The sequence below is a fragment of the Vulpes lagopus genome, chromosome 22, assembly GCF_018345385.1.
Source record: "Vulpes lagopus strain Blue_001 chromosome 22, ASM1834538v1, whole genome shotgun sequence".
Classification (NCBI taxonomy): domain Eukaryota; kingdom Metazoa; phylum Chordata; class Mammalia; order Carnivora; family Canidae; genus Vulpes; species Vulpes lagopus.
Window position 1 is genome coordinate 10084407 of NC_054845.1, and position 14436 is coordinate 10098842.

Here is a 14436-nt window from a genome sequence, read left to right on the forward strand (position 1 = left end):
TATCACTAAACAGACATTATAAGGATGAGCTCTAAAAACTAAAAACCCACCATATTGATAGCAAGTAAAAAAACAAGAGCAGGCTTGTTTTTTTGTTTTGTTTTGTTTTAAGAGCAGGGTTTAGAATTAAAATTGACAGAATGCCAGTCAGTACAAAAACATCTTGGCAATCAGTAAAAGCCTCCTAAGAGTAATGACAAAAACATTCAATGTCATTCAGTTGGGAGAAAAAAAAATCAGGTATAAGAAAGTGTCAAAACAAATTTTGGCCCAAAAGAGGCTTTAATATGGTCTAGAAATCTAAATGACTAAATTAGAAGGCTGAATCAAAACGTGAGGGCATTAGGGGTGCCTGACTGGCTCGGTAGGTAGAGCATGCAATTCTTAATCTTAGGGTCATGAATTCAATCTCCATGTTGGGCATAGAGTTTATTTTTTAAAAAGTGAAGACATTAATATAATTGGCACATCAGTTTAGTAGAAGGTATAGGTGGTAATAAGAATATTACAAGCTAACATCCAAATTATAATTAAGAAAGAAAATATTAGTTAGATTAGCTATCTGTAGAAATGATACAAACCAAGAAATGCTTGGCATTAGTTTTAGTAATACCAAAATCTAATCAAGGTGATGGAAGCAGATCAAAGAATACGGTTTTGATGAGATCAATGATATAGCCTGATAAATTATGAGGCCTGATTAGGTGAGAGCCTTATGGTGGAGATAAATGTTAAGAGAACAGCTTCTATTTACTCACTACAGAACACTTACCAGATGCCAGAAGCTTTACATTGTTTCATTAGTCCTCACAATAGTCTTATGAAGGGGATGAGTCTTTAGGGATGAGAAAATCTGGGAGATGGTAACCTGCCTAAAGTTACTAGTAGGAGGTAGAGCTGTGATTCAAACACAATCCAGGACTCTACAACTGGTGCTCTTAGCCAATTAGTTGCATCTTTCAAACAGATCACCTGTAGAATTCTGTCCTACAATACTGTATATGATACGTTTTAAAAAAAGTTCTATGGACAAAGGAATTGGGAAATTGAGTGCTTACTGTACTCTAGGACTTCTCTGAGCCTTTACTGTAATCTAAAGACCACAGAAAATAGCAAATGGATTGGCTGGTTGCCTTTTCTAGATCATCTCTATCTTGTCCTTACTCTAACTGCACAAAGTGAATAATTAATGCAAAAGACTACCTCTAGGACGTGGACTAGATATGGCAGGAATATGCATAGTGCTCAAAAATGCCAGGATTTGGGCAGCCTGGGTGGCTCAGCAGTTTAGTGCCGCCTTTAGCCCGGGGCCTGATCCTGGAGACCTGGGATCGAGTCTCACGTCGGGCTCCCTGCATGGAGCCTGCTTCTCCCTCTGCCTGTGTCTCTGCCTCTCTCTCTCTGTCTCATGAATGAATAAATAAAATCTTAAAAAAAAAAATGCCAGGATTTGAGGCTCAGCATTTAAAAATGAATGTTTGTGGGCAGCTGGGGTGGCTCAACGATTTAGCTCCGCCTTCTCCCCAGGGCATGATCCTGGAGTCCTGGGATCCAGTCCCACGTCAGCTCCCTGCATGGAGCCTGCTTCTCCTTCTGTCTGTGTCTCTGCCTCTCATGAATAAATAAAATCTTAAAAAAAGAAAAAATGAATGCTTGTATGTAACCAAAAATTAGAAGAGTTTTTAGAAAATTAAACTTAAATAAGATCTTAGCTATAAACAAGCAGAAGGATGATGTAATCTTTTGACATAATTAAAACTGGGTAAACCACAATAGGTGTGTTCCTTAAATAGTCTGCCAAATATTTTTCCAGATCTATTATAGCTATTGTGCAAATGGATTGGCATGAATAGTTATGTCCTTAATGTGTACGTCATTGAGAGGCCGGTAGGTCTTCTCATTTACTGGTAACTTCTCCAATTCATCTAGAGTTTCTAGACCATCTATTACCCTGAAAGAGAAATATAAATGTTTGAAAATTTCCATAGATTGAAACATAATATCCAAATACCTATAGCAATTACAGTTTCCTTAATTAAGAAAAAAGAACCATGTCTCATAGTTCTTTGCATTCCCTAGTTGAATATGCAATAAAATACTGATTTGATTTTCTACCATGGATATAAGCCAAAATTCAGAAACAAAAATTCATTTTTATGCCTTTAGACAATAGCAGTGACTAGGAATATTACCACCAAAGTATTCCCACAGCATAGCTACAAGTGGGTCTAATATAACCAGTCATAAGATTTTCTTTACTAGAGGAAATACTCAGAGAAAGTATGTAATGGTGACACTGTTATTAATTAGTATTGCCCTATACCCTACACTAAAGATCCTGAAGTGGGTGGCCATTTTGCACTTTATTTAAATATGGTGTTTTTACTTTTTGCATCTGGGCAACAACAAAAAGCACTAACAATAAAAGAAGGAAAGATGGGAACTTAAGCCCATTTCCAGGAAGTGTATTTCCACGTTACCACAAATATAAGAAAATATAGAGAGCTATCCTTCTGGCAAGTGGTCTAAAATATTTGCTAAGGAAAGGTGGATTTATATATTTATTTATTTTGGAGAGAGCAAGTGAGAGAAAGAGCACACAAATGGGGAGGGGGGAAGAGGAAAGGGAGAGAGGATCTTGAGCAGACTCCTTGCTGAGCAGGGCATCTGATGTGGGGTCAAACCCGGGACCCTGAGATCATGATCTGAGTGAAATCAAGAGTCACACACTATGGACTGAGCCACTGAGATGCCCCAGGTGGCTTTAGGTTATATCTCTTAGTGCAACTCTAATCAATTTCCAAGACTTACAGCATAACTTACAAAGATAACATTTACATTTTATTTTGCATTTCTACCAACCTTTTGAATTTACTCCCAAATGTAGAACCAAGTATTTTTTTAAGATTTGATTTATTTATTTGAGAGAGAGAAAGAGAGCATAAGCATAGGGAGCAACAGACTCCCTGCTAAGTAGGGAACCTGACATGGGGCTTGATCCTAGGACCCTGCGATCATGATTTGAGCCAAAGGCAGATGCTTAACAGACTGATCCACCCATGTGCCCCCTCACTAAGGTCCTTAAATTTTAAGTTTCAAAAGCTTCCTCACCTTTTGGGTCAGAGAAACAGAGGACATAGGAAACAGATCTCAAGCAAAAAGGGCATGTAGAATTGAGTCAAGTTAAGTGTTTGGGACATGGGCACCTTTGAGAACAAATGGAAAGCTACATGCCATCTTCCAAAAAATTATGTGTGTATACACACAGAACACATAACTTCAAGGAATTAAGAAACCTACAATTAAGAATCTTTGTTCTTAAAAAAAAAAAAAAAGAATCTTTGTTCTTAACTCTCTAGTTGTCACAAATCTAGTGATATAAATCCTGGTAGTTAATGATTAATGATTCTGGGTTAAAGGAGAAAACAAAAGGAAGGGAACCTGAATTATCTACATCCAGGCAATTACTACTAGAGGCTGTAATATTTCACTAATTTCATTGATTATTAATCTGTAAATTAGACATTTATATAGAATGAAAACTAAGAGTTGTTGAGTCTTCGATTTTTAAAAAAATTTTAAACAGGCCCATTTATATCCATTTTTAAAAAAGATTTTACTTATTTGAGAGAGAGAGAGAGAGGGAGCATGAGTGAAGCGAAGGGCAGTGGAGAAACAGACTCCTTGTTGAGCAGGGAGCCTGACTCAGGGCTTAATCCCAGGTCCATGGGACCACAACCCGGGTCAAAGGCAGACGCCCAACCAGCTGAGCCAACCAGGCACCCTGAGTTTTCTAGTTTATCTAACTTGACATCCAAACTGTTAAAAGAAACCCTACAACTGTGCCTTGGTTTATTGAGCACAGTAAATGTTTGTTGAATGAACATTTGACAGGTTGACATTTTGCCGATTTATAAAAGCAATTCCCAGGCATGGTGCTAATAGTGGATATTCTGGCACAGTCTGCTGAACAACTACCTAGAATCCAGTCTCCCCGCTTCTTCTTCGTCATAGAATCTTGATTTTATTGAGACTGGCAATGTGTTTCTGAAAAACATTTCCTACCCTCCCTTGTAGGTAATGAAGTCCACAATGTTAAGTTTTGGGTCTTCTAGGAAAGCTATTTAAGGGGCCGACTTGTGGAGCTTACTTAAAAAAAGAAAAAAATACATATAAATAGGGACGCCTGGGTGGCTCAGCGATTGAGCGGCTGCCTTCGGCTCAGGGCATGATCCTGGAGTCCAGGGATCGAGTCCCTCATCGGGCTCCTTGCATGGAACCTGCTTTTCCCTCTGCCTGTGTCTCTGCCTCTCTCTCTCTGTCTCTCTCATGAATAAATAAAATCTTAAAAAACACACAAAAGCATATAAATAAAGTAAAACTTAAAAAAAAGGGACTGACTCAGCTGGCAAGCCCCTTTTGCCCTTCCTCCTTCTTTCTGCCTGGAACACATGTTCTGACTGGAGCTATGCTGCCCATATTATGACCATGAGGCGAGCATGAGGATGGAAGAGAAAGGTGGTTGAGGAGAAAGAGGCGCCTAGAATACTGGTGACAGAAGCCCATCTTAGCCCATCTTGTTAAGGCCCCTATTTTTCAGATCTGTTCATTTCTGCAAAATGTTATTCATAAAAAATACATTACTGTTAATTTGCATAACAGTCCAAAGAAAGGGAAAAATGTATTTGCTCCTATTTTACGAAATAAAGAAATTAAGGCTCAAAGAGGTTATACGTTCCCAAGGTCACAGTGCTGGTAAGTGGTGGGCTTACCAGGTGTATTTAGCTTTCATACTGCTCTTTCAATATTATGCTATCATAGTCTCTCATATGCAGCCCTTGCATTGAAATTCCAAAGAAAACTATAACCAAAATACTCACTTTCCAAATACCGTATATTTCATGTCCAAATGTGGCTGCTTGCCATAGGTGATGAAGAACTGAGATCCATTGGTGTTTGGGCCATTATTAGCCATTGATACAACACCCCTAACATTGTGCTGTGAAAGACAGGCCAAAATATTTAATTGTGTGGTTTTTTAAAAAAATTTTATTTATTTATTCATGAGAGACACAGAGAGAGAGGCAGAGACACAGGCAGAGGGAGAAGCAGGCTCCATGCAGGGAGTCTGACGTGGGACTCGATCCGGGGTCTCCAGGATCACGCCCTGGGCTGAAGGTGGTGCTAAACTGCTGAGCCACCCGGGCTGCCCTGAATTGTGTTTTTATGTAAGTATTCCAAATATAGGAATGAGACAAGATCTGTACTTTTTAAGGGACCAAGAAAACATTTAATTAGCTTCTATTAAGGCTAATCCAAATGTTCAGTTTCTGTATGATCTGTATTTCTAACACTTGTATGTGAATTGTGTACATATCAAATCATATGCCCCAGTTAATTGCATTTTCATTTGTACTTTTCAGGAGTACAGCCACAGACATTTTTAGCAAAACCAAGGCATAAGAGAAGTCTTTACATCATATTAGGGAACAGTGTGCTGGCATGAAACAATCAGGAAGAGAACAAAACCAAAATCCCCATAATCTCTTCACACATACACTGGCCTCTGGCTAGTTGCTTTATCTGTAAAACAAGGGAAGGAGGTTGGACTAGTTCAGGGGTTTTATCCATAATTCAAATGCTCACCTGGGTCAGCAGATAATAAATGGGTTATTTGGACAGAATGTAGGAGTGATGGAGTCTGGCAAAAGGAATGGTATATCTCTTGCCTAAATAGTACTAAAACATTTTTTTAGACCACGGCCACAGAGAATGTATCTGTGGATCTTCCACCCAAGGGCAGGCAGCTCATAACCCAGGACCAGGTGATCTAAGGGAAGGTCTCCTATTGCTCTAATACTCATGATACTATTTGTTATACAAGGGACTGTATATAAGAATTATAAGGACATTACTGAGAAGATTGAAGACATGACAAAACTGCTATAAGGAGGCGCCGCAATATAAAATATATCATAAATAACTAGTGATTACTCTCTCTTAAGCTATTCATCAGCAGACACTAATGAGAAAGCAATAGAAATCTAGCTACATCAAGATACTAAAGCTTTATTTTCTTCTCAAAAGGTGACTCAAACGTTACATTTAACTTATAACTTAATAAAATACTTATTAACCTATTTCTAAGATTTAAGAATTCCAACTTACTTGGGATCTCTGGGTGGCTCAGCAGTTTAGCGTCTGCCTTTGGCCCAGGACGTGATTCTGGAGTCCCGGGATTGAGTCCCGCATCAGGCTCCCTGCATGGAGCCTGCTTCTCCCTCTGCCTGTGTCTCTGCCTCTTGCTCTGTCTCTCATGAATAAATAAAATCTTAAAAAAAAAAAAAAAAAAGAATTCCAACTTACCAAACTATTGCATATGCCTATGTACTCGTCATCTCTTACCTCAACCTCTCCCAAGAAAAAAACCCCACCATTCTACTATCTTTATACATGCCTAAACAATAGATTGTTCTCTTCCGGTTTCTGAGCTCTCTAAAATAGTATCATACTATTTGTAGTCTTCTGGCAAATGCTTTTTATACCATCATTATGTTTCTAAGACTTATTACACATAAATGTGTAGCAGTAATTGTGATTTTTTTTTTAAAGATTTTATTTATTTATTCATGGAGACACACAGAGAGGTAGAGACGTAGGCAGAGGGAGAAGCAGGCTCCATGCAGAGAGCCCCATGTGGGACTTGATCCTGGGATTCCGGGATCACACCCTGGGCTGAAGGGAGGTGCTCAACCGCTGAGCCACCCAGGGGTCCAGTTATGATTTTTTTTATTGCTGGATAATATTCAACCACTGAGTATACTCTATTTGTCCATTTTATGATCAATGGATATTTTGGTTGTTTTTAGATTTTGCTATTAAAATAGCACTCTAGGAACACTCCTGTACTGATTCCTAATGCATATGTACAAGAGTTTCTATAAGGTAAACATTTGGGAATGGAATTGCTGGGTCAGAGTATGTGAATATTCAATACACACCCAACTCTGGTATATAAAGATGGTAGTTCTTAAGACTTTAGGAATCACTAGAGAGGATCCCTGGGTGGCACAGCGGTTTGGCGCCTGCCTTTGGCCCAGGGCCCGATCCTGGAGACCCGGGATCGAGTCCCACATCGGGCTCCCGGTGTGTGGAGCCTGCTTCTCCCTCTGCCTGTGTCTCTGCCTCTCTCTCTCTCTCCTCTCTGTGTATTCTCATGAATAAATAAATAAAAAATCTTAAAAAAAAAAAAAAAAAAAAGGGAATCACTAGAGAACCTTAAAATATAATCTAGGTCCTAATCAGTTTTATTCTTTTTTCCTATATTAAGGGGTATAAGGCCTTAATATTTCCTATTTTTAAAACTCCACAGGTGAGTCTATAATAGCCAGTGTTGAAAATCACTGGTATAGGATGGTGAATTAGTGTTACTGAAGCAGTTATTAATTAATGCTTAAAGTTGCTTTGTTTGTAATTCAGGAAAAGGATGACTTATAAACAATTTATCACCTCTCAGCCCCAACTCCTATAACAAAAGTAATGTTTCCTCATGAAGGAAAACAAAAAGAAAAAAATAAATTACTCCTAGTCCCATCATCCAGACTTAAACACTGCAATGAATTTTCAGAATTTTCTTGGATATATTTTATTTTTTTTAAAAGATTTTATTTATTTATTCATGAGAGACACAAAGACACAGATATAAGGCAGAGGCAGAAGGAGGCTCCCTGTAGGGAGCCTGATGCAAAGCTTGATCCTAGGACCCCGGGATGATGACCTGAACCAAAGGCAAATGCTCAACCACTGAGTCACCCAGGTATCCCTCTTGGATATACCTTAATGTGACTGAAATACGATGTACTAAATCACGTATTTTAGGGGCACCCAGGTGGCTCAGTTAGTTGAGTCTGCCCTCATCTCAGGTCATGCGGGGAGCCTGCTTCTCCTTGCTCCGCAGCTCCCCTTGCTGTGCACTCGCCTCTCTCTCTCTCCCTCTCTTAAAAAAAAGAAAAAAAAAATACATTACATGTTCTTGTTGAGAATTTATCTCTTTTTAAAAAATTTCTAAAGTTATCATTCTTTGCAGATACAAAGTTTAAAAGATCACATGATAATTGTCAGCAGATGTCATCTCTGGGAAGTAGAACTGATTTAATTTTAAATTTTAATAAAAAATTTTTTTAAAATAGGCATGTGTTGGTTTTTTATTTAAAAACAAAGGTTCTTGGAGTGCTTGGCTCAGTTGGCGGAGCAGGCAATTCTTGATTCTGAGATTGTAAGTTTGAGCCCCATTTAGGTGTAGAGATTACTTAAAAATAAAATCTTAAAAAATATATATTTTTATTTGTTTTTTAAAAAAATAAAATCTTTTAAAAATAGGAAATTTGAAAAAATGTTCTTTAGAAAGTTTGAAAAATAGAGAAAAAATATGAAAAAAAAAAAAAAGGAAACAAAAATCTCTAGTTTTACTATGCTATGCACTTCTCTTTAACCTAGCTGGGATTTACCACAGAAATTAAGTTAACACAGGAATATTCAAACATCTAACAGATAATAATAAAAATTGGATATTTACCATGTGCAGTATTGCAATCAGGAGGTCTCATGGTCTTTCTTGCCTATCCTCAAAAAAGGCTAGTGATTCATGTCATTCAACATAAATTTTATAGTGAGACATTAAGCCCTTTTGGTACATCACTGATTAATAAACATTTCAGGCTGGACCCAAAGAAAAGCTCACTTAATGTCAAGATCCATGTGATTGCAAGATTCCAGAATATATTTTAGGTAAGAAATGTCATTTATATTTATATTTTCTCCCTGACATTTATCAAGTGTACTAAAACTACAAAAAAAGCATGTTTGTATACTAATGACATTACCTTGTGTTACTACAACATATGTTTTAAAGTTTTCAAGTGTAAACAAGGCATGAGAAGATAGATTTTGAAGCGCTCGAGATATACCTTAAGATATTCACTATATTCATCCTCAAATTTCTTGCCCCAGATACTGTTACCTCCTCTTCCGGTACCTATATTATGAGACAGACAAATAAAAAAAGTATCTAATTAAAAAAAAAAAAAAAAAGAGAAGTATCTAATGTTGAAAAAGTTTCATTTTCTAAAACATAAGGGCTATTTTATAACTCTTTAAATTTGAAATGTCCTCTCTTCTCAAAATTCCACTTTATAGAGCAGAAAAATAAAGTATCTCTACAAAAAAACAAATCCCCTCACTATCAGTATTGTTCATATTTTGTTTTATTTATTTTAAAGAGAGTGCAAACACATGAAATGAGAGGAATACAAAGAAAGAACCCCATGCAGACTCTGCTCAACGTTAAGGTCCAATGCAGGGCTTAATCTCACAACCTTGAGATAATGACTCAAGCTGAAACCAAGAGTCCAACACTCAACTGACTAAGCCGCTAGGCACCCCGTTCATATTTTATTTTAAAACTAGATATAGGGATCCCTGGGTGGCGCAGCGGTTTGGCGCCTGCCTTTGGCCCAGGGCGTGATCCGGGAGACCCTGGATTGAATCCCACGTCAGGCTCCCGGTGCATGGAGCCTGCTTCTCCCTCTGCCTGTGTCTCTGCCTGTGTCTCTGCCTCTCTCTCTCTCTCTCTCTCTCTCTCTCTGTAACTATCATAAATAAATAAAAAAATTTAAAAAAAAAGCTAGATATAAATAATAAATAAATAAATAAAACTAGATGCCAGTAACTTCTACTTAAAATTTTTCTTTTTTTTTTTTTTTTAAGATTTTATTTATTTATTCATAGAGACAGAGAGATAGAGGCAGAGAAAGAAGCAGGCATCATACAGAGAGCCTGACGTGGGACTCAATCCAGGGTCTCCAGGATCACGCCCTGGGCTGCAGGCGGAGTTAAACTGCTGTGCCACCAGGGCTGCCCTTTTTTTTTTTTTTTTTAAAGATTTAATTTATTTATTCATGAGAGACACACACAGAGAGAAGCAGAGACACAGTCAGAGGGAAAAGCAGGCTCCAATGCAGGGAGCCCGACATGGGACTCAATCCTGGGTCTCCAGGATCAGGCCCTGAGCTGAAGGCGGCGCTAAACTGCTGAGCCACCTGGGCTGCCCTAAAAATTTATTGTTGTGGCAAAGTAGCCAGGTTATAAAAACTCTATGTGCTTATATCTTTATTTTATAAAAATTAATTTTATTTATTAAAAATTAAATTTTCACATATATATATTTTTTCTAAGTAGGTTCTAGGCCCAGTGGTGCTTGAACTCACCAGCTTGAGATCAAGACCTGGGCTGAAATCAAGAGTCAGATGCTTAAACTGAGTCACATACGTATTCCAAAAAATATTTTTAATTTGAGTATAGTTGACATACAATGTTACATTATATTTTTCTGTTCTTTGTCTACCCTCTTTTTCACACTATATACCCAATTCTCTAGATATTTTTTTTAATTTTTATTTATTTATGATAGTCACACAGAGAGAGAGAGAGAGAGGCAGAGACACAGAGACATAGGCAGAGGGAGAAGCAGGCTCCATGCACCGGGAGCCTGACGTGGAATTCGATCCCAGGTCTCCAGGATCGCGCCCTGGGCCAAAGGCAGGCGCCAAACCGCTGCACCACCCAGGGATCCCCCCAATTCTCTAGATATTAATAGAATTAACTTACCTGTCGGATCTCCTGTTTGAACCATGAAACCCTTGATATTTCTATGAAATATACAGCCATTGTAGTAATTACTGGCACAAAGAGCCAAGAAATTCTGAAAAGAGAGAAATGATTGGGAAATGATATAGCAAAAATACACTTATACATATATATATATTTTTAAAGATTTTATTTATTCATGAGAGACACAGAGACAGGCAGAGACATTAGGCAGAGGGAGAAGCAGGCTCCCTATCGGGAGCCCGACCAGGGACTCTATCCCAGGACCCCAAGATCATGACCTGAGCCAAGGGTAGGTGCTCAACCACTGAGCCACACAGGTACCCCCCAACCCCCTCTATGTTTAGAGAAAAATTATCTGCTCTTTCCTTGATCCACCTTTAATATCAAAGGTAAGTGGAAATTAGGCCAGAAATTATGATGGCTAGTTTTTCCTGACAATGGTTTTATATACAAACTTTTATTATTTTTTTTAGGTTAGATGATTTAATTCCAAAATGGTTATCCTACTGCATTAACTCATTTTTTTTTAAGATTTTATTTATTTATTCATGAGAGGCAGAGACAGAGGCAGAGGGAGAAGCAGGCGTCATGCAGAGAGCCTGATGTGGGACTCGATCCTGGGTCTCCAGGATCATGTCCTGGGCTAAAGGCGGGGCCAAACCACCAAGCCACCGGGGCTGCCCATTAACTCTTTTTTTATATGGACATAATGGTACTCACCTCACAAGTTTTGGGTGTCCTCTCACAGAATACTTCGATTTTAATATCACCTACATCTGTATGCAGTGTCACTGACTAAAAAAGAGAAAAAAAAATAGAACAAATTAGATTTCTTTGTGACTTTATGTGCTATATTATTCTCAAACTAGATTAAAGATGACAGCTTGAATTAAATAAAACACAGAAAGAAATACCATTTCAGAGATGGTATGTCTACACACCTGAGAGTAAGGTGTACTTCTTCAAAATTTATTTCAACAGTAGAAAAAAACTCCAGAAAATAAATATAAATGTTAATGTAAAATGGTACATATCATAAAAATTTAACAGTAGGGCAGCCCCGGTGGCGCAGCAGTTTAGCGCCGCCTGCAGCCCAGGGTGTGATCCTGGAGACCAGGGATCGAGTCCCACGTCAGGCTCCCTGCATGGAGCCTGCTTCTCCCTCTGCCTGTGTCTCTGCCTCTTTTTGTGTCTCTCATAAATAAATAAATAAAATCTTAAAAAAAAAATTTAACAGTAAATATACTGTGATGGAAATACTTATTTTAAGTGTGAATTTGTCATCAATAAAAATGAAAACAATGGTTATATTAGTATTACTGATTTAAATGGCAATTCACCAACATCATTAATATATATTGAAAAATAGTAAGAAAATGACTTTTCAAAACAGAGTCTCCACCATTTATTTCCCTATGTAATTTGAGAGTGTTAAAAACGATTCTTCACTGAAGACAACAATCTTAAATGTGCAGAGGTAATTATATTACTCCTTGTTTGCTTTTTGTTTCTCTGATGTTCGAGTAACTTGCATATTCCTTTTGTTATCCCATTGTGGGGTCAGGGGTTATTCTGAGGCTTCCTTTTTCATTTCTCCTCTTCCAGTAGTATCTGATGTAGGAAAAGACGTTAGGGTTGCAAACTGACAGCCAAGAAAGAATTCTTGAAATGCCTTTGGTGCAAAAAGGTGATTTTATTAAAGCGTGGGGACAGGACTCATGGGCAGAAAGAGCTGCACTGGGGTCACGGCGAGTGGCCCATTATATACTCTCAAGTTGGAAGGGGTGTGGGGAGAGCATAAATCTCTAAGGAATTCTGGAAGCAAGGTTTCCAGGACTTTGGTGGTGGGGGGGTGATAGCTATTGTTGGGCAAAGATCCTTCAGATATATATCAGTGGGCCATATGCTTGGGGGATGATTGCCAACAGGTATCTTGGGGGAGATAAGTGAATTTCTTTCTTTTCTTTTCTTTTCTTTTTTTTAAGATTTTATTTATTTGAGAAAGCACAAGCAGGGGGAAAGTTAGAGGAAGAAGCAGGTTCCCCGCTGAGCAGGGAGACTGATGTGGGGGCTCAATCCCAGGACCCTAAGAGCATGACCTGGGCCGAAGGCAGACACTCAACTGTCTGAGCCACCCGGGTGCCCCGAGATAAGGAAATTCCTAAAGGAATTTTTATATGTTAAAGTAGATTTACAGCATCATGGGAGTTGGGGTAAGACTGCCTCTTGCCCTTAGCAAAGTATTGACATTGAGGCAGTTAAGTCCCTAGAGGAGCGTCACTCTGCCTGTTTCAAGGACTTGTCAATGGGCTGTAGGTAGTAAGGAAATTTAATAATTTGTCTTCTGCCTCTGTTTCCCACATCAGAATCTAGCAGTCGGAATATGGTCAAGCTGACAAGGGCAAGAGTGTGTGAGTTGGGGTAGGGTGGGAGGAAACAGGGTAGTATTCTCATTGCTTTTCTTCTATTTCAAGCTCTAGTTGCCTACCTTAGATCCAGAACAAAAGGATCCAATCAAAAGGATCACACCTGGGTATACTCTGCAACTCCTTTCCATCTATATGCTGTAATAAATCTTTTTCTTTAAAAAAGTTAAATTCTGTGCATTTGAAGTGAGACCACTTAAGAATTTATTTTTTTTATTTTTATTTTTTTTAATTTTTTTTTCCACTGAAGAATTTAAAAGTAATTTTGCTTCAGGTTTTGTTTAGCCATCATACCAGTTTTATTTTCCTTGACTGAATTTCTAAAAATTATCTATAATGAAAGACAACAAGAATTGAATCAAACTTACCATTTTCCTTCTTGATGTGAGTTTCAGGAAGTACTATTGTTCAATTTCTCAATCTCACCAAGAGAAGTTAGAAAACGTGTCTCTATCCCCAAAAGAGAAAATTAAGTTCGTTTTCCTCTCTTAACTCACACTACCCCATATTTAAAAGAAAAAGTCTGGAACAGCACCCCCCAAGTAATAAAAGTCTAGTGATGGAAATGATGAGAACCTATCAATCTCCTACTTCCCCTGTTCACTTCTTCTTCACTCCCTGCAAGTCCTCCAACAAGTCGCGTATATTTCCGCCTTGGGGTCCAGGCGCTGGGTGCTCTCTCTGTCTGGAGCCCTTACACCCAGACGTCTGGCCGCTTATTTTCCTCGAGTCCAAGTCTCTGCTCAGAAGTCAGTTCCTATTGGCCTTATAACTCTCCTTAAAACTCCTTCACTTTAGTACCTGCCCGATTATCTTTTCCCATAGCACTTACCAATAATACGCTATATATTTTTCTAAATAAGTCTGTTCCAATACTACCCTCCCGCCCAGGATGCTCACTGGATGGAACAGCCCAAACACCACAACAGAGCTTAGCAAGGGTCTCGATAAGTGAATGAGAGAATGAGGGATGTGACGGGCCGCTTCAGTTAGCACACCTGTTGTGGCAACCGAGACGATGCCCTTGCATTTACCCACGTTTAGAAATTAGGGTCTTCGGGCGACCGCAGGCCGAGCGCGGGGCCCGTTAGAACGCTCCTCACCTGCTCGCCTTTTACCTCCCGCTTCCTATTTCAAACCAAAGTGACTAGAACTTACGAAAGCAGTGGAATTTACCCTCACCTGGGACGCTTTTGACAGGGAGAGGGGGCTCGCTTAATAATCCTACAAGCACGCGAAACGCAAAGCGGAACTAAGGAGGGCAACCCCGGCGAGCGGCTTGAGGTCACTTCCGCCCGGCTCCTCCTCAGCCCGTCCGACCACGCCTGGAGGCCCTGCGCAG

General features: G+C 38.9%; 2 protein-coding genes across 4 annotated transcripts in view; one reads left to right on the plus strand and one right to left on the minus strand.

Moving 5' to 3' along the window:
- NIF3L1 (NGG1 interacting factor 3 like 1) overlaps positions 1-14436 on the plus strand; it is a 44004-nt gene that overhangs the window by 2754 nt on the left and 26814 nt on the right. The window contains exon 2 of one of the 3 annotated variants that reach the window (XM_041737508.1): positions 8718-8787. The exons of the other annotated variants lie outside the window; for them this stretch is intronic. The gene's annotated coding sequence lies outside the window, so the exon portion shown is untranslated. The remainder of the gene's footprint in view (positions 1-8717; positions 8788-14436) is intronic. 3 annotated transcript variants of the gene reach the window in all.
- On the minus strand, positions 415-14396 carry PPIL3 (peptidylprolyl isomerase like 3). The gene is made up of 7 exons (XM_041737515.1): positions 14277-14396; positions 13463-13544; positions 11389-11463; positions 10666-10759; positions 8967-9034; positions 4881-4999; positions 415-1951 (listed from the first exon to the last, which is right to left on the minus strand). Exons 2-7 carry the CDS (start codon positions 13463-13465, stop codon positions 1825-1827), a joined length of 486 nt encoding a protein of 161 aa, XP_041593449.1. The 5' UTR covers positions 13466-13544; positions 14277-14396; the 3' UTR covers positions 415-1824.

Excerpts from the sequence above, each read along its gene's own strand:
- PPIL3 (XM_041737515.1), bottom strand. Across the intron at positions 5,000-8,966 it reads AATATAGTGAATATCTTAAG|CACAATGTTAGGGGTGTTGT; the intron begins GTATATCTCGAG and ends TGTCTTTCACAG. Across the intron at positions 1,952-4,880 it reads AAATATACGGTATTTGGAAA|GGTAATAGATGGTCTAGAAA; the intron begins GTGAGTATTTTG and ends TTTCTCTTTCAG.